At 40.1% G+C, this 25,101-nt stretch overlaps 1 protein-coding gene across 3 annotated transcripts in view; it reads right to left on the bottom strand.

Moving 5' to 3' along the window:
* pitpnb (phosphatidylinositol transfer protein, beta) overlaps positions 1-21,861 on the bottom strand; it is a 24,134-nt gene extending 2,273 nt beyond the window's left edge. The window contains exons 1-11 of one of the 3 annotated variants that reach the window (XM_077737610.1): positions 21,443-21,673; positions 14,334-14,364; positions 11,066-11,211; positions 10,863-10,954; positions 8,466-8,473; positions 3,826-3,900; positions 3,669-3,752; positions 1,792-1,869; positions 1,615-1,719; positions 1,355-1,477; positions 1,203-1,287 (exon numbers count right to left, since the gene is read on the bottom strand). In XM_077737610.1, the coding sequence (XP_077593736.1) occupies positions 1,240-1,287; positions 1,355-1,477; positions 1,615-1,719; positions 1,792-1,869; positions 3,669-3,752; positions 3,826-3,900; positions 8,466-8,473; positions 10,863-10,954; positions 11,066-11,211; positions 14,334-14,364; positions 21,443-21,480 (828 nt within the window). In that variant the 5' untranslated portion in view covers positions 21,481-21,673 and the 3' untranslated portion in view covers positions 1,203-1,239. Of the gene's footprint in view, positions 1-1,202; positions 1,288-1,354; positions 1,478-1,614; positions 1,720-1,791; positions 1,870-3,668; positions 3,753-3,825; positions 3,901-8,465; positions 8,474-10,862; positions 10,955-11,065; positions 11,212-14,333; positions 14,365-21,442; positions 21,674-21,717 lie in introns of those variants that run through there. The other 2 variants (XM_077737611.1, XM_077737609.1) reach the window with 2 other exon arrangements.
* Between the last annotated feature and the right edge of the window lie 3,240 nt (positions 21,862-25,101).

Genomic DNA, 25,101 nt, shown 5'->3' with positions numbered 1-25,101 from the left:
CTATAGCCCATGCCTCCCCAACCCACTCACGAATCGTCGTGTATCTTGCCCTACGCTGTCTGTCAGTAACTATGTTTGCTATCGGACATCTATTGCCTTATGTCTGCGGAAACTCAGCATTGTATTTTTAGTTGCTCATTTTCCAGCTGCCTCCATTTGCAAAGCATGCACTCATTTTTCTATGTTCCTCCGCGTAGCAAATAGATTCAAGTTTTAGCCATGGCTTGTAATGAGGTGCCATTTTTGGGGGTCAAACTGATGTTGTTTTACAAAATGCATACCTAAATATGCTATTGCTCCCTGCTATTTTTTGCACTCCCTTTCACGTCAGGCCCTTTCCTCTACATAGAAGTTGCGTGTCGGCAAAAAAATCTCCCAGAGTCAAGCGGTCCGGGTCATAGAGCGACATTTACAGAATTGAGTGCATACACAAGGCCCACCGACTGATTGGGCCCCCATCAATTTTAGAGATTTTTTTTTACTTTTAAGTGTGCCCTAAAGGCATGAAATAGTGATAAAAATATTGGATTTAAAAAATGGGATGACACATTATTCTATCAAATAAGCAAAAATTACATTATACAAACTCTTTCAGAGCCATGGACAAAAAACAACCAAATCATCCTAAAAACTCTTTAAATGAGCTTCCCACTGCTAGACAATCTATTTGAAGGGGGAGGAATTGAACAAACCTGCCAATTCTCCCACTTCAATTGGGTTAGACGTCTACTGCAAAGGTGTTCAAACTATTCCACAAAAGTCCACAGTGGGCGAAGGTGTTTGATCCAGCACGCACAGTACAACCAATGAGCTTTTGGCTGAAACTGTCAACACCTGACTGCCATCTATTGATTACACTTTTGAGACCGACTGATGAAAATGTATCCTCTTCATCAGTGGGAAAGTTAACCTGCACCCACGGCGGCCCTTTGGGACCGACCAGTTTGGACACCCATGGTCTAGTGCCGTCAAAGGCTGCCAATGAGTTATGAGGATCAAAACGACAATTTGGAGATCACCAATATTTTCCATTCTGACACAATTCAACGATAAAAAAGGAATGGATTAGTTGTAGATTAACGGTGGCAGCCCTACTGATGAATGACCAAGAGGATAGCATAGATGAGGTGAAAAGGACCAGACAGACAAAAAGCTCTCCATGCAGGCGGCAGCCAGTCGGTTGGCCTCCATGCGTGACTTACTTAGCCTGCCTCTAGAGTTTGACTACAGCGAGGGAGCCTACTCGTCCGTCGCCGAGGTGCCTCGCACGTCACCCTTCTGACGCATCTAACATGACATCGCAAGGTTAAAAAAAACTCCATTTTCATTTTGTTTGGAGGGAGATGCTCTTTACCTCTTCCAGTTCTCTTTGGGTTTCCTCCTCCATGCGCCTTATGTCCTCCATGGTTAGACCCACCCACTTATCCACCCAACAGAAAAGCTGGCGGTGGAAGTTGGTGAAGATACGCTTTTCTTGCTGTAGACACAGAAGCAGGGAAAGCTGCCACAAAGTGATTTTGACTACTTGTCAACTACGCACCAGAAATTGCAGGACTAGCCAAAGCCTGAAAAATAAACTTGTTCTCTGAAAATTGCATTACTTTTGATAATTACCCGGTGGATGAAGTTTTCCACTCTGGTTTGAAAACCCCACCACCGAAATTTGACAGAGACCAGCTTGTACGCGCACATGTATGGGCAATCGGTCTTCAACTCATTCTGCGTGGGAGGAGAAAAGATTGGGGAAAATCAGAAAGATGCAGAGGCTCAACCGCCACCCTTTGTCCTCACCTTCCACTCAGGGCCGAGAGGGCCTCTTCCCGTTTTGGCTGAGTGGAAGAGGGAGGGGTCCTCTTCTGCTTTATAGTCCTGCAATAGAAGACCACGTGACATTCAATTTTCTCTACGGTAAGTCTCTCTAGTCAAAGCTACACCATTTAGTAATTTCACTACTGTTGGACATTGGATTTACACCCAAAATAAATGCCAATGTAGTACAGTGTTCCCTCGCTTATCGCGGTTAATGAGGACCGGGACCACCCGCGATAAGTGCATTTCCCCGAGGTAGGGATTCCCCTTCAAAAATGCTTAATTTGAATTTAACTAAAAAAAAAAAGATTTTTTTTACCCCCCTGTATACAGTACACCATATAGAATACGGGTAGAGAGAGTGAAATTCATGTTATAACAAAAAAACTGTAAAATATGTTTCAATGAAATATTTGTATTTTTTTTTCCAAAAAAATCTGCGAAGCTCTGAGTCCGCGATAGCTGAACCGCGAAGTAGCGGGGGAACACTGTATATTGATACTATAAAGGTAATTTACATCAGGTTAGACAAGTGGGCATAGACACCGCCACCTGGTGGTCATTACGTATTACCGAGTGACCCGGATGTTGATGTGTAAAAGGGCTGTCTGTGAGTGTCAATAAACAGCCTATGGCACGCATGCAAGTTGGCCCCGTCGTCTATACTGCAGTTATCACAGCCAAGAACAAAATGATGAAGTACTGAACCCATTGGCAACTTCCAGTTTGAACTTATTGGCTGCAAAGGACAGGGATAGAAGTCCAATCCATTTTTAACTGCTAGGGCAGGGATCGGGAACCTTTTTGGCAGAGAACCATAAACAATTCCTTTTTTCAAATGTGATTCCTTGAGACCCATTCTAATAATTTAAAAGTAAAAGTGCATGGAAATGTTTGCCTTTTTAAAAATTCATTTGACCACTTGTAAAGTACTAAAAGCCACTGAATTCTTTTTGACAACATTGTTACGCTGTTGCTAATCAATCAGTATCAATGGGAGTATGCGTGCACAAGAGTTTAATGAAAAAAAAAGATTACAGTGGTGCTAGAAGTAGTGTCAACGACGCAGTGCCGACGTGAGTGACGCTTCTATAAAAAGGGACTCAGCCGACTCACCAGCGCTTTCCATATTTTACCTCGCAGGTTAGCGAAGAAGGCCGCCTTGTTGTGTAAAGGTTCACTCACCAGACTTTGGTGCAGATTCCCGCTGGTGGCAATATGATATTGAGTTCGGATGGTCGTTTGTCTCTGTGTGCTCTAAAACTAACTGCCGACTAGTCTAGAGTGTAGTCTACGAAAATTAAATCATCATTTAGAAACTGAATTTTCAATCTCCTTGGGATTTCACTGTGTCATACTAAAGTTGGTTTGATGATCTGAAACCTTTGTGTGATAAATATGCAAAAAGCCCCACAGAAATCAGGAAGGGGCAACATTCTTTTTCACGGCACTGTATGCATACACACACCCGAAATTAAAAACTAAATAAATATATGTTGAAATAAACACATAACAAAAATAATTATACTGGCATAACATAAATAAATTTATCACACAAGCTGTCTCCTCCATTTGAAAGAGAAGGTTAACAGCAATTGAAATGTTTTTCACTGAAAAACCTCACACAAAATGGATTGGACGCATATGGCCGCAAAAGCACAGGAAAAAATAAATGAGCAGACTACTAGTAAACGTGCAATCCCTTTGAAGTAGAAAGGTGTGAGTGAATAAATGTTCGTTTGTTCGGTGGCAACCCATCTGCTTTAAATAAATTGGACATACATATATCGCTATCAATGGCATCAAACATGTTAATGACACCAATGGTCCGCCGTACGTGGGAAGTTTTGATCACTCACCCCTTGAGCCACTTCATCTTTGTTGGCTATGTCTATGGGAACCACCTCCACGCTTCTCCACGTCTGCTCATCCAGATCATGCACCTGATACATTAGGAGGAAAATTCTCGGCAAAAGCAAGATCCAGTGTTTATCTTAACCCGAGAGCTTTACTCACATTTTCTACTGTCCCCATGTCAGGCTTGTGCCACGTCTCGATCTTGATCTCAAAGTCATCTTTCATGTATTCGTTCTGTGAGGCAAGGAGGATGTGTGAGGCTGGCAGCAATCATTCCATGAATTAGTGAGATTAATCTATTGATTTATCCTGCTGCTAATCTAAATTTTGGCAACTAATCCATCAAATTTCCCACTTAATTAGTGGTTTTGATAGACGAATCATCAACTCATCCCCTCCAACCAATTTGGCAATTCATCTATGCCAGGGGTGGCGAACAAGTTAGACACAAAAATCCAACATTTTTAACTGAGTGAGTCAAAGAGCTACAACTTGCGAAAGAATCAGCAAAAAATAAATAAATAAATAAGCCAATTTATTTAAAAATTTTTTTTTAAAAAATTACAAAAAATTTAAAATACATATACATTTATATATATATATATATATACATATATACATATATATATATATACACACATATATATATATATATATATATATATATATATATATATATATATATATATATATATATATATATATATATATATATATATATATTTTTTTTTTTTTAATGGGCGCTGATGAATTTGAGTTTGTTTAAAGAGAGAATTAATTTAAGAGAAAGATGAAACAAGGCTAAGAGTAATAGGATATACAAAACATTATAAGTCTTTTTGGCCGGGAGCTGCATGCAGCTCAAGAGCCACGTTTTCGCCACCATAAATCTATGCTATTTAATTCCATCAATTGCAATGAAATGTAATATTTGGCCGTGTACCAAAGGTAAGATCTTGAGCCTGAACCCAAACCTGCCCCGGCCCAAATTTTGGGTCGGTTCGGGCATAAAATGTCAATCATTGCTTTGGCTTTGAGTCGGGCCAAGCTTCTCTTATGCTGAAAAAAAGTATACTAAAACCATGTCTGGTCTCTCTCGCTGACTTTTTTTTTTAAATAAATGTTTTTAAAACATACTAAAACAACGTGTGGATACTAAACTAAAGAATAATTGTTTTAAAATAATTTGGAATTTTGGACAAATCAGTGAAGCTGTAATGTAATTGCAATTGGAGCCGGAGCCGTAAAGCCAGAGCATGCTCTGGGCATGTCACGTGAATGCTGCAAGAAGTTAAGGGTAAACTAAACACGTACCATCCGGTAAGAGTGAATTTTGGAAAAGCTTCAAATTGATTGTTGAATATGCGAGAGAAACTTGCATTGACTTTGCTTAATGTGGTCAACGTGGCGCTTTGCTCGCATATGAAAGCAAAAAGACTGGCACCTCGACACTCAGCAGGCATTTAAACAGCTGAAATTATCAAATATCTGTCTTATCCATATAAAAGATGTCAATGTTTATACAGTCTTGTTTAACTTAGATTTCATTACAAAAGATAAGTTTTATTTTGTTATCATAAATCACCCCGTGTCCTCCCAACTTGGGTCGGGAGTCCTGAGTCCTAACCAAAAAATAGGAAATTTTGATTTTGGTTTAGGCTCGGGGCTGCAAATCAAGTTAATTCCTCAGGTTTGGTCCGGATCGGGTTTTTTCTGCCTGTTCTTACCTCTGCCATGTAATATTGATCAATAACATTAATGGGTTTTCTGATCAAAAACTGAATGAAATGTAACTGTTAAACTCAAAGAAAAATGCATAAATCTATGCATTACATTGAGATGCAATAAAACAAGAATGGCACTGAATTAGTTCGGGATTGATTTATCTATCACATAATTTTGCATTTAATCAATTTGTTTAACAGATTCATTTGTCAACGGATTTTCCAATTAATCTCAGTTTGTGAATAATCTAACATAAATGGCACAAAAAGGCTGATCATTGGAAGAATTCATCTATGGAATAATTTTGGCTTTCATTTTCATTATGAAAGATTAGGGATGGCAACACCAATTGGCTTGCTGATGATGTTCATTTGTTAAATTCATTGACTGCCATTAACAGATAATTGATTAACAGAGATAAATGTCCAATACACTCGATAGATTTATTGTTAAACTTTAATTTAGTAGAATTAATAGTTCAGAATAAGATTCAGTCTGATTGTGGGAAATTGATATTTTCGGTGAAAAAAAATCACGGGGTAGAACTGCATTTTGCTGCCACACAAAATGGCAATCTTATTTTTTTGAAAAAAAAGTCAACATTGAGAATTTTTCATAACTGTTCAAAAAAAAATACCGACCAATGGAAAATCTCAATTTTGTAGGTACAATGAAACAAACATGATATCAAGCTCATCGCCTGCCCTGTTCCCCGCAAGCTCAGATTTATCCCCTTTTCCTCTGCGCGCTCAGTGATCACTAGTGATCACTTACTTACGGGTTTGAATAAAACAGTGAAAGCGTGCGAACCTGCCAAAAGTTAGATTTGTAATTAACCAAGGTATAGGCATCTCTCCGTACTGAATGTCTATGATACTGAGACGAATAGGATACTAATGTCGTTGGTGTTTTCCTACTGTGCCATTGTCAGAGTGAGCAGAGGGAGAAGGTAGGGCAAGAGACGTGTGGAAGTGCCGAGAGGTTTTCCGGGTGGTTTTTAGCTATGTTGTTTTCAAATTCCAATTAAATTATTAAAAACCTGACAAAACCAGCGACTCATTTGTCGAGGTAACGATATAATTTAGCATCACTCGTCCGCGCTCCGTTAGTGTCGATCTACAAAGGGGCAAATAAGTATTTAGTCAACCACCAATTGAGCAAGTTCTCCTACTTGAACAGATAGATTAGAGAGGCCTGTAATTGCCAACATGGATAAACCTGAACCATCAATGACAGAATGTGGGAAAAAACTAAATATAGCATTGTTTGCTTTTTAAAGAATTTGTTTCCGAATTAGAATGGAAAATAAGTATTTGTTCAAACCACAAGTTCCCATTGTGATTAAGGTTTGGAAAGTTTCCTGGCCAAGCATGATAGGGCACATTCCCATAAAGCAAAGGTCATTACAAATTGGCTGGAATAAAACATTAAGATTTTGGGCCCTTGGCCGAGGAACTCTCTAGAATCCCATTGGGAATTTGTGGTCAATCCTAAAGAAGCGAGCGGACAAAAAGAAACCTTCAAATTCTGAGAAATTCCAAGCATTGATTATTAAAGAATGTCAGTAAGGATTTGGTTCAGAAGTTGATCGACAGCATGCCAGTGAGAAATGCAGAGGTCTGGAAAAACCCTAAAAAGAAGGGTCAACACTGCAAATATTGACCTATTTTGTAATGTAATTCTCAATAGAAGCGTTTCACACTTGTGAAATCCTTCTAATGGTATGTCATCATACCGTAAAAACATCTGGCAAAAACCTAAAAACTCTGAAGGAACAGACTTTGTGAATATGTAACATTTGTGTCAATTTCAAAACTTTTGGCCATGACTGTATCATGTGAATCGAAGATTTCTCCGCTACATGCATGCCCTGAGAGGATAATCCGAAAAGTCTACACTACAAAAGTAGTGACTACAAAAATATGTTACCGTTTCACAGTGCTTCCCAACTGCTGCGCCATGAGTGCTGGTCAAGTGTGCCATAGCCCGAAGTCAGCTGGGATATGCTCCAGCACCCCCGCGACCCTAGTGACGATAAAGCGGTTTAGAAAGAGATAAGAGGTTTTCAACTGGTGGTGCGATTTTTTTCAACGCAGAAAGTGTGCCGCAGCTCAAAAAGGGTTGGGCAAACACTGCCATGCAAGTCGGAATTGGGGTTTCATCAGAAATAAAATAAACATTTAGATTTATTTTTGTAAAATTTTATGGTTAAAAAGATAATACTGCAACATTTGAGACCGAACTCAGGATTAATCTTAAATGTGGATTCACGCCGATATTTCAGAATCAATTATTTTTATTTAGAATTTGGCAAAAATGAAGTCTCGTACATATGACATAAAAATTTACCAATGAGACAAAATTACTATAAGAGGAATGAAAAGTGATAAAATTCTGTTATCCTGAAAAAACAAAAAACATGACATATTAAAAAAATATACGACCACAATATTGGTGTAGTTCGAAAGGAACAAATCTTTTGTCCATCTAGTCGACACAAACCTGTTGGCACGCAGTCGAAAAATTGCCATTTTTCAAAAAATTCATGTCACCAGGCAGAAATAAAGGTGGACAGGCAATGTTCCCTCTAAGCTGCGCGCATGCGCAACTGCGCACTACTCTGGCGTTCTCTGCGCACGGCAAACATATGCAGCACACAAAATCAAATTGAATTAAATTAAATTGAATGCTTTTATTGTATGCCAACCTGAATTGTAAAAAAAAAAAAAAAAAGACATTACATTTTTTTTCTGTGCCATTTTGCATTCCCCTTTCACCCGTCCACCTTTTCACCATCAAAAATATAGCAGTCAAGTTGCTCACACTGGTACTCAGTGTACTCAGGGAGGTTTTCTTTCTGCCCAGACAAACTAAAAATTAGAGGGAACATTGTTGACAGGTGTATCTGATCTCAGCAAAGAGACTAAAGCCGCGCGCAAAAAAACAGAGGATGGGATTCAACACTAAATTCAATAAAGAAGAAAGACAATGAGATACTAATTATGCTGCACTGCCTAGATGTTCGAAGACAGAAATTACCATTGCCAACACAAAAAAAGGGCAAATGCACTCACCGTCACGACTGCAGCGGGCAGTGGCAGGGGGAGGAAAAAAAAACAAAAAGAGCTGTTAGTGTCAACAAGCAACATGTTCAAATGTACAACATCCATTTGACAGCATGCATTTGGGCTACTATAAATACAAATGATACATGGCGTAATTCCTCTATTACAAGACTTCTTGAGGGACAATGGAACCTCATTGGAGAGATAATGTTCCAAGTGCTTGTTTTATTTATTTATTAATATATATATTCGCGCACGCGCACAGACACAGTACACATAAAGTGAGAGAATATTGTACGTGTTCCACAGTATGATAGTCTCTTGCACAAACAGCGAAGATTTGTGTGAGTCCTTTGAAATTCAGATTTTGGCTTACCTTTTGGTGTAAAGGATTTAATTTGTGCAAAGGAGTTCATTTGGTATTAGGATTTTTAAATCAATTTCTAAATTGCCAATAAGCCCTTTTGGAGGATGGCAGTGAGAATTTATGGCAGAGATATTTAACAAGTGAAATGATTAACAAAAGGCGCTGCATTACGGAATGGGGATTATAAACACACAAGGGAAAACCAAATTTGAAGAAAAACTTTATTTGGGTGGCCTGCTTGATTGAGTCATGGGAAGTCTAATGCAGCATAATGCAGCTCCACTATACAACATATAGCTTCAATATGGTTTCTAAAAATATTTGCAAGGCTTGCAGTGATAATTTTACAATTGGCACACTGCGAGTCCCAGGGATTCGCTTGTCTGAAAACTGTGCGTCCCAGGAAACTTGTCACGAGTCCCAACATACTACGGATGCAAATAAAACATAAACAACGATATATAAACATTCAGATTTAATTTATTTATTATATGGTTTAGGGTTAGGGTTTATTTATCATTGTACTAGTCTTTCAGCTCGTAGATCCTCTTCTCTTTGCAGCCAAAAGTCTTTTGAAATGTGCGTATTTTTCCTTGCTTCCCCCGTTTTGCTTCATGATCATCGATCGAATCTTCTGCAGTTCTTTTCTTACTAGTTGTATTTTTAACTGCGAAATAACTATCCAGACTGTTTTGCTTTTTCTGAAACATTTTTTATCTTTCTTAGACTATTACGAAACTCTTGCTATCGCTTTCTCTCCTTCGTCTGCTAGTGTCTGCTAGTCTCGCGAGAATTATTTCGCAAAGATTATGTGGAATAAATTGGTTTGCTATCGGATATATGTGTTTTGGTTTTTTTTTTGATAAAAATTTCTTTGCGTCCGAAAAAAGCACATTACTTGAAATTGTGCGTCTGGAAGAAAAGCTGTGCGTATCAGACGCAGGACGCAGAGGTAACGAGAACACTGGGCTTGCTTCATCTCTGCTCAGCATAATCTCCAGGGAAATGCATGGCAAAGGTGTGGTCAGTTCCCAAAATCAAGATATCCATTTTAAACCCTCAACATGGTTATTATCAAATTAAATCAAGGTGAAGGGGAAATGTATTGTCTAGTTATTATAGATTTCTTAAAATGGGTTGAAATTTTCCAACAAATCCATGGGATTAGTGGAAAGAATGGACGACACTCCTAATCACCAACATCTGGACATTATTATCAGCTGGTCTCATGGGTTTATTTAAGGATCAGTCCCCTGGCATTCAGTGTCTGTTTGTGTTTGAATCAACCTATTCCTAAGTAGTCTTGTAGTATTAGCGATCGCTCTACTAATCATTATAACAACAGTTCTAACCTAACCCAGTGCTCGCAAATACCCGCTTGTAATATCTCTGGTCGCAACCGCTTTGATCGGTGCCTATGAGAGAGTTACGGCCAGAAGAGGCAAAAGAGGGAATTGCGAGCCAGTATACCGCTGATGTTCTTATGAGCTGCGAACGAGAGGTCATATAATACTCGTCGTATTAGATAATAGGAAATGCAACAGCTGAGCTTACCCACGTATTGATTGTGAGTAATGAAGTTTTATTCTGAGAAGTTGAAATGCGTGCTGTGCATTTCTTGATCGAAACTCGTCTGAATAAATTGTTCAGTGCTCGTAGATATTGTTATACACGAAAGAGATGCGCTACAATGATAAACAGCCTCATGTCATGGCCACCTGGCTTGGTCGCATGACAAAATTTTGATCGTATCTCAGGCAAATTACTCGATCAAAATTTCCGTCGTACGACAAGAATGTTGTACGATGAGCAGTTGTATGACGAGGTACGACTGTACTTGGAAATCATGGTGATTTGTTTTTTGCTAAGTGAGTCCATGGTTTCAGACTCTGTCTGAATGCAATAGTAGTTCTTGTGAATGAGTGAAAGAACAGCTTTTGGATGTTCATTTGTTTAATCAATCAATTTTTGTATTCTAACATCATTGCATGCATATGGAACAGGCAGTCAACATCCCGAGATTGTGTGTGGTCACTTACCGGTGCGACAGTAGGGGTAGGCATTCCATGCCTTTTCGTGAAAAACAAATGCAGATTCTGGCGCGAGCATCCTAACGTATCCAGGCACTTTACTGTAAGGGGACAAAGAAGGTTGTTGACAGCAGGATATTTCTGTGTTAACTTAAACCAGATTAGATGTCTATCAATGAGTTGCAACTCCAAAGAGAGAGCGCCAGACGCACCTCTTAAGGTGGTAGATTTTGTGCGTGAACTGTCCCTTTTCACCGTCGTCCTCATAAGGCTCATTCTTGAGCACCTCGATGCCTTCACCACCGCCTGTCTCATTCTTGCTGGCCTCGGCCACGGAGTATAGTTGGCCCACTTGGTACTTGAAGACCAAAAGAATAGCCCCAGGTTAATGGTCTTAACAAAAAGACTGTCAAAAGGCAGAATTCTTTAAGGTGATCTTCAGTGCAAAAGATAAAGCGGCATAATAAATTTTACCCGATTTATTTTTACTGAACTTTGCTTGTGTTTTTTTAAAATGTTTCTTTCAAATTGTATTAGTCTGTTTTTGTGAATATATTTCAAACTGAATTTTCATATACAATAATGACTTGACATACAAGTCCCTCAACCTACATGAAATTAGAAATACGAGTAAAATTAAGAGCAAAAGTTTGCCTTGAGATATGAGACAAATTTGAGATAGGAGCATACGAGACAGCCGGTTGGCCGAGTACTAGAGGCTGCTTATAATAGCGCACGGTCTTTCTCTGCGCATCTCCCTCGCGTTAAGATATCTGCGAACACTGGGCGTATAGGTTGCATTTTTTCATTTTTTGTATTAATCAGAATTAAATGGAAAAACGATGAGTCCAAAGCAAGTTGGTGCAATGAACGGGAGTGAGAAGAAAAGCATACAATGACAGTCGATATTGCGCACGAAATAATTAAAAAACTGGTGTATGTTGAGCTGGCTCGCCAATATTAGAGCTGTACCAGGTGCTTGGTCGCCGGTCTGGTCGCCGGTCTTTTGGACCCTTTTGGTTTCCAGAGTTTACTGTTGAAACCAGCTCTCAAAATAATATTCATGAGAGTTTAATATCTAAGAGACAGAGTTTAATATCTAAGAGACAGAGTTTAATATCTAAGTACTGTTTAATATCTAAGTACTGTTTAATATCTAAGTACTGTTTAATATCTAAGTACTGTTTAATATCTAAGTACTGTTTAATATCTAAGTTCTGTTTAATATCTAAGTTCTGTTTAATATCTAAGTACTGTTTAATATCTAAGTACTGTTTAATATCTAAGTACTGTTTAATATCTAAGTACTGTTTAATATCTAAGTACTGTTTAATATCTAAGTACTGTTTAATATCTAAGTACTGTTTAATATCTAAGTACTGTTTAATATCTAAGTACTGTTTAATATTTAAGTACATTTGACCGGCGACCAAAAGGGACCAAAAGACGGGCGACCAAAAGTTTGGGCGCCCGGACGCTTGGCCGCCCGGACGCTTGGCCGCCCGGACGCTTGGCCGCCCAGACGCTTGGCCGCCCGGACGCTTGGCCGCCCGGACGCTTGGCCGCCCGGACGCTTGGCCGCCCGGACGCTTGGCCGCCCGGACGCTTGGCCGCCCGGACGCTTGGCCGCCCGGACGCTTGGCCGCCCGGACGCTTGGCCGCCCGGACGCTTGGCCGCCCGGACGCTTGGCCGCCCGGACGCTTGGCCGCCCGGACGTTTGGTCCCCGGTCAAAGGGTGACAGAGTAAGTACTGTTGAAAACAGCCCTCAACAAGTTTAATATCGAAATATCCACTGTTGATTCATGAGAGAGTGGTTAATATCTAAGTACTATTTAATATCTAAGTATTGTTGAAACCAGCTCTCAAAATGAAATTCACAAGAGTTTAATATCTAAATATCAACTGTTGATTCAGGAGAGGTTAATATCTAAATATCTCCTGTTGCAACGTTGAAATACTTTAGATGGTCAAACTCCAATTAGAACAAAGTGACTGAGAAATGACAATACAACAGGCTGCATGCGGTATTATGCCCAACAAACCAAAAAGCTATACGCAGCAGTCAATGAGCGTTTGAAAAAGCTCACCGAGCACTATGCAGAACCGGACAAATTATATTACTTGCAAGCCATTGCATACAATTTGTAAGTCTTGTTGTCTTGTTTTCAGTACCAGCAAAGTCATTGCTTACCAATTTTAAGCTTTATTGATTTTAATAAGAACGCCCAACTGTGAAGTCCTTTTGTACATAATTTGTAAGTTTGTATTTGTATTTTTTGTACAAAATTTGGACATTTTACAGCTTAAATAAAAACATCTGTAAATGTGATTTGTCTCCTTTTTAATAAGTACATTTTAGTTAGTGCCTTTTGTTTTAATGTCAAAGTTCCGGGCCAAAAAGTATGCGAAGACTTTTATTTGTTTGATAAAAGTATTTCAACATTGCAACAGTAGATATTTAGTTATTAAACTCGTGAATATAATTTTGAGAGCTGTTTTCAACAGTACTCAGATGTTAAATAGTACTTAGATATTAACTTCTCTCTCTCATGAATTGACAGTAGATATTTAGATATTAAACTCTTGTTGAGAGCTGTTTACAACAGAACTTACTCTGTCACCTTTTGACTGGCGACGAACGGGAACCAAACGTCCGGGCGACCAAACGTCCGAGTACCGTTAAATTGTGTTCGATCCATGGCTACAGTTAATTTTCCAAGCCTCTGTATAGCTCTACTATGCTGTTTCTTTGAGTATTGGGTGTTTTTGAGGGTTAAAAGTGCTGCGAGCACACGGAAGTCAAATGCTTTGCCACTCCCCCGAGATGTTTTGAATGGATATACCCTAATGCTCAGAATGCGCGGGGAGGCTATTTTTAGGAAGAACGTCCACAGGGTTGATCTCAATAAGTAGCGTGCCGGCAAGAAAGAAAACAGTCACTCAAGCGGGCAAGGCCCTACAAAAATTGAATTTAGTGCATAGACAAGGCATATTGACCGATTGGGCGCTTCGACCATGTTGGAGAAAATTTTAGACTTTTAAGTTCACCCTACAGTTGTGAAAATACAGTAGCACATTTGTACTCCCGATTATATTCATGAATATGGAGGTGAAAATTGGAAATCAGGGGGGCATCTTAAATGAGAAAAAAAATTAAATTCAACAATTTTAAGGCAATTTATATGCACACGGTCTACTTGCATTCGGAGGTATATAGATTATGTATGCAATTAAATGATTGTATATGACTTTAAATCATGGTAAGTGAATACAGAGTTGTTTTATTTGTCGAATATAAAGTGCAGCAGTCGTGTTTAGATTAAATACAGTGAGCTGACAAAGACTTTTACTTTAAAGACTTCTGCTTCAAACCGGTCCGGAGAAACATTTTCATACATAATGGTGAAAAAAATGTTGGGTGCCACTGTTTTATATTACCATCTGTCTGGAATGGAGCAGAACAGCAAATCACACTCACCTCTTCAACAGAAATGGGCAACACCACACGGCTGTAGGGACAAAAAATAAGTATGATAATTAATTTCACTTCCCTGGGTGGCATTGACGACAATAGACGTCCAATATAATTGAAGTGGGGAAGGGGGGATAAAAAAAAGGTTCATTTGCTGCCATCCTCCCAATTCAAATAAGTTGATACATCTAAATCTTAAAGCCACAGTAGAACAACTGGACACCACATGATTAGACGTTCTTTAATGGTATCGGCAGCCAATGAGTTTAATGACTTATTTGGAGATTCATCAATCATCATCAGTTGCATTGAAAGAGTTAATGTAGCGAATATTTTGGCAATCTATCAGGTTATTTTATAGACCAAAAGAAATAGTAGGAAATGAAACATGATTGGTGCGCATACTGCTTTAAGATAATCATGTGACCAATGTCGGCATGGCAGTTGCACGCCAAACTGTATTCATAAGGAGGCACATCTGTCAATAGAATGGAGGCTCAATGGAATCTACCCACTGAGATGAGGTCAACAAACTGTCTTCGTGGTGTTTGGTGAAGAATCTCACACTAAACACCGCAAAAAGTAAAGAAATAAACCTGGACTTTCACATAAGCAGCACAGATCTGGTCCCACTCCTCATAAATGGAGTATGCGTAGACAGGGTGCAGTCTTTCAAATTCCTGGGGGTCCAGGTCACAGACAAGCTCTGCTATTCTACCAAAACAATGGCAGTGGTAAAGAAGGCATAGAAGCGACTCCATTTCCTGAGGGTCCTCAGGAGAAACAACTTGGACACTAAGCTTCTGGTAACCTTCTATAGAGCCACTGTGGAGAGCATCCTGGCACACTGCATTACAGTGTGGTACGCTGAAAGTACGGCAGCAGACAGAAAAGCCATGCATACTGATCAACACCAACCAGAACATCACCGGCTGCTCTCTGCACTCACTGGATGACATTGCCAGCCCTCGAACATTGTTAGGGACCCCTAGCACCCTGGTCAGAAAATGTTCCAGCTGCTGCCTCCTGGAAGACGCTACAGGTCTTGCGAACCATGGAAAAATAGATTCAGGGAGTTTTTTTCCCAGAGCCATCAGGGCTCTGAACTTGCACCAGCCCGACACATAATCCCTTCTATGCAATAATTTGTGTGCAATAAAATGAGCAATATCTTAGATTGTACAATATTTTAGAATTACCGGATGTCTTTTTAAATTACTCATCTATAATTTTACTGGGAAACACGCACTTTGTGGAGTAGCACCACCAGTTTTGTCATACGCAGCTGTTGTATGACAATGCTTTTGACTTGACTGACTTTGAATTTGAATACAAATATGTAACGGATGGTCTTGGATACAAGAGGTAATCGAATCAGTGTCAGTTGATTCTGTCAACTACGTTTCCTGCAGGGATTCTTCTTCTGCTTTATATCCGAGGATGGGCAGCAGCAGCTCTTCCAGGACGATCCCAAGGCATTCCTGAGCTAGCCGGGAGATGTAGTCTTCCAATTGTGTACTAGGCCCTGTGGCCTCCACATCCGGGCATGTCCAGAGGAAGGCATCCAGGGGACATCATGAGCAGCTCTACCCCGAGCCCCTCCCGGATGTTTTTCGGGCTTCTTACCATATCTCCAAGCAAGACCCAAACAGCCTACGGAGGAAACTCATTTCAGCCGCTTGTATCGGGGATCATGTTCTTTCGGTCATGCCCCAAAGCTCGTGACCTTAGATGAGGGTGGGAAGGTAGATCTACCGGTACAGTAATCCCTCGAATATTGCAGTAAATGTAGACCAGACATGACCGATAAACAAAAAAACTTAAAGTGGGTTCACCCCCGTTATAACTACCGTATTCACGTGCATGTAAGGCACACCCTAAAAATTGCTTTAAAATGTTTGAATTCTATAATTACTCACGTATAAGCCATGTCATAATTCTTAATTTTCACCTCCATATTTATGGTTTTAATAGGGAGTACAAATGTCTTACTTTGAAGGGAAAATCTTGAGAAAATTCATCACGTTGTATTTCTGAGATACTGTACGAATCAAACGCATATTATTAGGGTCTATATCGTAAATTAATATGCCTGTCTGGGTGAATGCAAATTATCAAATTATTCACTTTGAGAACAGAAATGTCGATCTTGAGAACCCGATACCAATTTTCTTACCAGATGCTTAAGATGTGATGGCCAAATTGCTTCTAATGTAAAAAATAACTTGATTTTCTTCGATGGTTTATATTACTGCCATAGTTGTCACTTTCGAACAATAAATAAAAAAAATAAAAGCGTAATTTGTTTTTCATTATGACAAATGTACAATCATGTCCTTTCTGTGTTCAAAAAAGGGAGGGTGTTTGCACACACAAATTCAAAAAGGAAGTAATGTAAGCACATCCAGGAATCTCTGTGTGCAATAATAGCATAGTCTGGGTGCAATAATAGCATACATTACGTAGGTACATACAAGGTTTATATTTAAACAATCAACTGCAAGACCTGCGATCAGCCTAAACTATTGTGAAGTGCTGACATGGTAAAAGCTACGGTCAGAGCACGTTTAACTACAGTAAGATGGCCATGCCCCATGCGAGCAATAGCAGATACAAGTGTACTCACATCTGGCCAGTCTGAGCACATTTAACTACGGTAAGATAGACATGCCCCGAGGAAGCAGTGATGGGAACGTGAGGTTTTCACGTTTTAGGCAATATACAGTTTAAATTTTCCTTCTATTATATTTATAGACATCAACATTCATTTTGTTTAGCTTCATTCTGTTTATCTTTTCTTTATTTTGAAAGAAATAACCGTATCGACCATTTTGTCTTGCGTCGTGACCTCACAGCGTCATTTTGTCGTGACATCATTGTCGTCAACTTGCAGTTTACCTTCGATTCAGTCAGTTTTGGCTGACAAAAGCGGCTCATGTGAAAGTAAATACGGTACCAAAATACAGGATTTCGATCTTATACAGAAATACTAGTACAATTATAAAAAAAACGATGCATTAAACACAGCTATAAGTAAGTTAAAATACTTACCTTTTAATATCTAAATATAATACAGGGTGCCTCAAAAAATTTACTCACTTTTAGAATGACCAGAAAACCTTTATTTATGAGTGAAGTGAAATAGCATCGACTACATGAGACAAATGTAATTGAAGAATCATGTTCGCAAATGTTCAAAGTGATGACCATTATTATCCAGACAACGCTGATAACGCGCACCAAGGGATTAGCAAACATCGCGAAACATGTCATTAGGAATATCACAACATTGTCTTTCAATTTCCAATTTCAATGCATCAATTGTCCTTGGTTTGTTGCCATAAACGTAGTCTTTTAAGTATCCCCACAAAAAAAGTCCATGGGTGTTAGGTCTGGGGAACGCGCAGGGTATTCAGTGGGGCCCCTTCGTTCAATCCATCTGTCGGGTAACACTGCATCGAGGTAAGCTCGTACGTTGCGATGGTAGTGGGGGAGGAGGGGGTGCTCCATCTCGCTGAAAGTAAATCTCACCGTCATCACCAAACATCTCTGTAATTTGTGAACAAACAAATTCCTGAAGCAATTACTGAAGCCATGGCAGGAAATCAACTTAGTTTCGAAGAGAGTTGGTCCTAAAATGCTATTGGAAGACCGAAAACGCCACTGAAGTGCAACGCCGGTTCACAGGTGAATTAGCAAAACCGCCACCCACTCGGCAGACCATTGCGCGCATCAGAGACAAATCTGAAGCAGATGGAACCGTACAGAATGCCCCACTGAATACCCTGTTGTTTGTTGTGTATGTTTTGCGATGTTTGCGAATCCCTTGGTGCGCGTTATCAGCGTTGTCTGGACAATAATGGTCATCACTTTGAACATTTGCGAACATGATTCTTCAACTACATTTGTATTTGATGCTATTTCACTTCACTCTATGTTCATAAATAAAGGTTTTCTGGTTTTTCTAAAAGTGAGTAAATTTTATTAAAAAAGTGAGTATTTTTTGAGACACCCTGTATATACATTCAAAAATGCAACTACCATATTTTCTCGCATATAAGCTGCACCCTTAAAATTGCCTTAAAATTGTTGAATTTTACAACTTCTGACGTATAAGATGCCTCTTGATTCACAATTTTACCTTGAAGGGAAAACCTTAAGAAAAACTATCCTACGTCATATTTCTGAAATACTATATGAATAAAAGCACATTATTAGGGTCAACATCATTTGAAAGTTAGTAAATCATCCAGTAATCGTTGTTTTCTTACTGCAAAAAAAGAAAGTAAACAAATAGTAAATGTTAATTTGCCGACATTTAATGGTGAAAGAATATAGCAACACGTCAAGTCTTGTGCACATCTAGACCGGACCCTTGATTCAGTCAGAATTTTTTTGCTACATATCCAGCTTATATGCGAGAAAACACGATACTTTAAATACTGTACTCAGTGAGAATGGTTCCTCTCTGCTTAATATAAATCCAAAAAACAGGTAAATGGGAGTTTAAGTCCAAGTCCTTTGTGTTCTTGTGGCCATGGGTCCATTGTCTGCGATATTCACGGGATTACTGTACTCGCCTGACTTAACCTGCAGGGTAACAAAACGACTTAAAAAAAACACAATTGTCTGTTATAAATGAATCTGTCAAAACACAGGCTTTGTTCTTGTTTTTTTAAACCATGACAATGGTCGGACATGTTGATTAAGGCTGGCTTTTCCATGAAGGCAGGCAGCAGCACCCCCACACATTAGATCTGTGTGAAGCCTGGAATTTTCAGTTCGATTTTAATAACAACGTCCGGCATCCTCGTCCAAACAACTTGTCGCTGTGCTCGCTGTCGGATTACCGGGCGACGCTACGGGCATGGAGCGCCAAAGGACTCCAAAAGGGGTGGGTACTCTGAACTGCCATTTCCTGTCCCCCCCTCCCGAAGACGGAGTGATGCTACCGTCTTGTCTACCGGAGTAAAGCCCAACATACCAGCCCGGAGCTGGGGGTCAACAAGTAAGTCCAGAGTGGGGCCCCAGTGACCCATGTCCGGGGGAGGGAATACGCTATTCCTCAATGTTCCTCATTATAAAAAGTCTTCTGTGCCATGCTTTGTCTTGTCCTTCACCTCAGACCAGTTTGCCATGGGTGACCCTACTAGGGGCACAAGGCCACAGACAACATAGCTCCAAGGATCATTGTGACACACAAACGGCACCACCAAGTCCTTTGTGTTCTTGGTAAGGTGATGACCAACGCTCTGTTCCGTCTGTATAGCTCAAATGTGCTGTTTCTTTGAGTATAAAGAATGTTTTTGAGGGTTAAAAGCACACAGAGGTTAAATGCCTTGCCACTCGTCTGGGATGTTTTGAATTAATATACCCCAAATGCTTGGAACGCGCAGGGACGCTAATTTTAGGGTAAACGTCTGCTGGGTTGATCGCAAAAAGTAATGTGTTGGCAAGAAATGGAACCAATCAGTCAAGCGGTCAGGGTCACACCAAAATTTTAATTTAGCCCATAAAAAGGCACACCATTTTAGGGAACATTTTAGACTTAAGTGCACCCATTAGGTGGGAAAATACGGTACCTATTTATTGATTAGGTTTTGAATCTAATTATATTTGTATAACAACAATAAAGTCATTCACTTTTACTCAATCAACCATCCAAGTGTTCAGCATTCACGTTGAAGGCATCTAGAAACATCTAGCATTGGCAATGGTATAATGTCTAGACCCCGAATATAAGCCACTCAACACATTCTCAGTATTTTTTCAATGCAAAAAAACATCTATTTAGGCCAACGTAGCAATTTTATGATACATCTGTGCATTACAAAACCATCTAGGAATGACAAGGACAATTACATTACTTGTTGACTATGTTAATTTATTACATAATTAAACTACTTTTTTTCTCTAACTTCAAATGTAATGCCTTTTTCAACTTATGATAGCCCTACAGTTAGGTATTATCCAAGCGTGATGACTTGTCTCAATGGCAGCGTTGGGTTCTTGAACAACCCTCGTGAGTACACATGCCTCTTCTCACTCTAACGTCAATAAAGCACGTTACGAATAGGTTCTTGATTGTATAACATAGGGCATGGTGTCAGGTTAAGCCAATCAGGCACAATTTGACAGAGTAGGGCGCGTATTACTATGGCCTACTAATAGACATACAAACCCAGTTTATGCACGCACAAAACTCTTAACAAAACCACGCAAGTGCGTATTACACAGTGGAGGCTTTTCAGGGTGGAAATACAAAAACTTACTGAGGGTGCTGGAGCCAACCTGAATTGTTGGCCAGCCAAATAACTTAAACATAGTTAGGTACCTAGTAAGGTCATCGGATTAGTTTTTCAGAGAATACATGATAACTCGTTAGTTTTCAAAAATAACTTCAACAACACTGGATAGCTTACAATATATGTCAGTGTCGTTAATGGACACAACTGAACATACTGATGTCTTGTAGCACATGTGGGGGGAGTTGGTAAACTTGACTAGTTTCAAACATGACAAATTCAAATTAGTTAATTAATCAAGTAGTTAGCCACATGTCATGTTAGTTTCATGTATTCTAAAGACTTTCATACCAGAAGTCTCCAACTCGGGCCCTCGAGGACCCCTATGGAGTCTGTTTAGCTCGTCTCCCTTTACCAACACACCTGAATCAAAAAAATCGGGTCGTTATCAAGCTTTCTGGGCGTGCTTGTTGATGAGTTGGTCATCTGATTAAGGTGTTTGTGGAGAGTCATAGAAAATAGACAGGATAGGCGTCCTCGAGGACCGGAGGAGGAGATCCCAGGTCTAGAGCATCTCAGATTAGCCATGTAACAGTGACAATGAATGGACACATGAAACGGGGCCAATTGCCACGCGGAGGGCGCTTTCTGCTCGGACAAAGCACTGACGGGCCCTTATTGATTAACTGGAGCTATCGTTAAATTTGTGCGTTCGTTGGAAACTGGTACCGACCTACCCTCCGAGTGTTTACGGCTAAATCCGAGGGAGCCTAATCTTCATCAAAAGCTTAACATTGCGGTACTTTGGGCTATAACAGGATGCTACCCGGTTAGCCCAAGTTAGCGGGGTTAGCGCGCCGGGGCACCTACTTTGAACGAATTGAATGCGGGGGTATCTTGTTGGTCATTCAACCAACTAACGTTAGCTTTTCCAATAACGCCTTAAAAAGACCGGTGTTCCATTGTGCATGTTCGTTGCCAAGAACGCTAGCAAAATGTCTCTTTGAGACTAACGAAAACCGGAAGCCGGCGAAGCATATTATTCGCACTAGTCTGCGTCTTCAGTGCACGCTACCTATCCCTTCAACTGATGAAAATAAGACAAAACGTTCATTAGGGGAGGAAGAAAAACACGTCAGACTCACTATTCCTTGATGAGCACCATCTTCGTCTGCCGGTTTACGCCTGCGCAGTGGCATCCAAAACTCAAACTGCAGTCAACAAGTTGAGCCTGCCCTCTTAGTGACGTCCGTTTGGCTGAGTGTATCAGTCAATCATTAGTTTTAAACCTCATCTCATTTTCTGAACCACTTTATTCTCATTAGGGTCGCGGGGGAAGCTGGAGCCTATCCCAGCTGACTCCGGGCCAGAGGGAGGGGACACTCTGAATGGGTGGCCAGCCGATCGCTGGGCACACAAGGAAATGGACAACCATGCTCACTCACACCCATACCTAGAGGCAAATTAGAGTGTTTAATTAGCCTACAATACATGTTTCTGGAAGGGGAGAACATGCAAAAATGCCACACAGATGGACATGACCTGGATTTTAACCCAGGACCGCAGAGCAGTGAAGCTGACGCGCTGACCAATCACTCCAGTGGGCCATCCTAGTTTTAAACCAAATACTAACGAGTTGCTGCTGCACAAAAATACATAATATTTAAAAATAATAATAAAGAACACTCATTTTAAGAAATTAACACCAACTATCTGTCCGCCCGCCCGCCCGCTGGTATTTTCATCGCTGTGTTTTGGTCGCCGGTCTTTTGGTCGACTGGACGGCGACAACGGGCGACCAAATAACCGGCGACAAAACAAAGTAAAACACGGTTTACACATCTATAAAAGCCAACAATGGCCATGAGCAGTTTCACTGAGCCGACGTTTGAGTGTATAAGAGTTTGTATGTACACGTGCTGTCCCTTTAAGAAGCTACATTAGTCAGGGTCCTTCCTTCCTAGCAGATATAGCGATTAAATACAAATACTGGAGCTTTTCAGATATCAGAACTTGGCCCACAATTGAAATATGATTTAGGAACAGTGGCGGGCTGTGAATTTCAAAATGGTGCCTTCAATTCTAAATCTGAATGAATTCAACCCTCAAATGCTATTTAAGGGCTATGAAACATTTACTGCAGCTACAGGTGCGACATAAAAAAAACATCAATATTAACCTCATACATTTGAAATATTATTTGGGAATATAGCCATATTTTACTCACCAAAAATCCTTTTTATCTGTACACAAAATCCATTCTTTCCTTTTTATTTTCTATCGCCATCTAAGCTAATACTGAAAATTGAGCCTGTCTAGTCGTATTTCTGGCATAAGTTTTTATTGGGTTTAGTGCTGAAAATCCTCGTTCCCGACTTGCTTGCTTCGGAGTTTTCCGACCTTTCTTAATGATATCCAGCTTTTCCTGAAAAGTTTGTCTTGGAAATGGCTTTGACAGTAAATCTGCAAACAAATCTCCTTCAGCAATTGTGGGTTGACAAAACCACTATTAAATCAACACAACAATATTTTTACTTGTGCAGCTTGATTCAGATACAGTTTGGTAGCTCTGGCTAGTCCACTCTATCACTAGCCAATCATAGTTGATGAAAGCGATGACGTTCCCCTATCCCTCTGAGAAGGCCTTTGTGTCGCCAACTCGAAATCTGATTGGTTAAAGCAAGTTTTAGCGACGCTTGTTTTACTCAGGGTATCTTGTTGGTCATTCAACCAACTAACGTTAGCTTTTCCAATAACGCCTTAAAAAGACCGGTGTTCCATTGTGCATGTTCGTTGCCAAGAACGCTAGCAAAATGTCTCTTTGAGACTAACGAAAACCGGAAGCCGGCGAAGCATATTATTCGCACTAGTCTGCGTCTTCAGTGCACGCTACCTATCCCTTCAACTGATGAAAATAAGACAAAACGTTCATTAGGGGAGGAAGAAAAACACGTCAGACTCACTATTCCTTGATGAGCACCATCTTCGTCTGCCGGTTTACGCCTGCGCAGTGGCATCCAAAACTCAAACTGCAGTCAACAAGTTGAGCCTGCCCTCTTAGTGACGTCCGTTTGGCTGAGTGTATCAGTCAATCATTAGTTTTAAACCTCATCTCATTTTCTGAACCACTTTATTCTCATTAGGGTCGCGGGGGAAGCTGGAGCCTATCCCAGCTGACTCCGGGCCAGAGGGAGGGGACACTCTGAATGGGTGGCCAGCCGATCGCTGGGCACACAAGGAAATGGACAACCATGCTCACTCACACCCATACCTAGAGGCAAATTAGAGTGTTTAATTAGCCTACAATACATGTTTCTGGAAGGGGAGAACATGCAAAAATGCCACACAGATGGACATGACCTGGATTTTAACCCAGGACCGCAGAGCAGTGAAGCTGACGCGCTGACCAATCACTCCAGTGGGCCATCCTAGTTTTAAACCAAATACTAACGAGTTGCTGCTGCACAAAAATACATAATATTTAAAAATAATAATAAAGAACACTCATTTTAAGAAATTAACACCAACTATCTGTCCGCCCGCCCGCCCGCTGGTATTTTCATCGCTGTGTTTTGGTCGCCGGTCTTTTGGTCGACTGGACGGCGACAACGGGCGACCAAATAACCGGCGACAAAACAAAGTAAAACACGGTTTACACATCTATAAAAGCCAACAATGGCCATGAGCAGTTTCACTGAGCCGACGTTTGAGTGTATAAGAGTTTGTATGTACACGTGCTGTCCCTTTAAGAAGCTACATTAGTCAGGGTCCTTCCTTCCTAGCAGATATAGCGATTAAATACAAATACTGGAGCTTTTCAGATATCAGAACTTGGCCCACAATTGAAATATGATTTAGGAACAGTGGCGGGCTGTGAATTTCAAAATGGTGCCTTCAATTCTAAATCTGAATGAATTCAACCCTCAAATGCTATTTAAGGGCTATGAAACATTTACTGCAGCTACAGGTGCGACATAAAAAAAACATCAATATTAACCTCATACATTTGAAATATTATTTGGGAATATAGCCATATTTTACTCACCAAAAATCCTTTTTATCTGTACACAAAATCCATTCTTTCCTTTTTATTTTCTATCGCCATCTAAGCTAATACTGAAAATTGAGCCTGTCTAGTCGTATTTCTGGCATAAGTTTTTATTGGGTTTAGTGCTGAAAATCCTCGTTCCCGACTTGCTTGCTTCGGAGTTTTCCGACCTTTCTTAATGATATCCAGCTTTTCCTGAAAAGTTTGTCTTGGAAATGGCTTTGACAGTAAATCTGCAAACAAATCTCCTTCAGCAATTGTGGGTTGACAAAACCACTATTAAATCAACACAACAATATTTTTACTTGTGCAGCTTGATTCAGATACAGTTTGGTAGCTCTGGCTAGTCCACTCTATCACTAGCCAATCATAGTTGATGAAAGCGATGACGTTCCCCTATCCCTCTGAGAAGGCCTTTGTGTCGCCAACTCGAAATCTGATTGGTTAAAGCAAGTTTTAGCGACGCTTGTTTTACTCAGCA

Source organism: Stigmatopora nigra, chromosome 17, assembly GCF_051989575.1.
Source record: "Stigmatopora nigra isolate UIUO_SnigA chromosome 17, RoL_Snig_1.1, whole genome shotgun sequence".
NCBI lineage: Eukaryota > Metazoa > Chordata > Actinopteri > Syngnathiformes > Syngnathidae > Stigmatopora > Stigmatopora nigra.
This window is presented reverse-complemented; position numbering and strand designations above follow the sequence as displayed.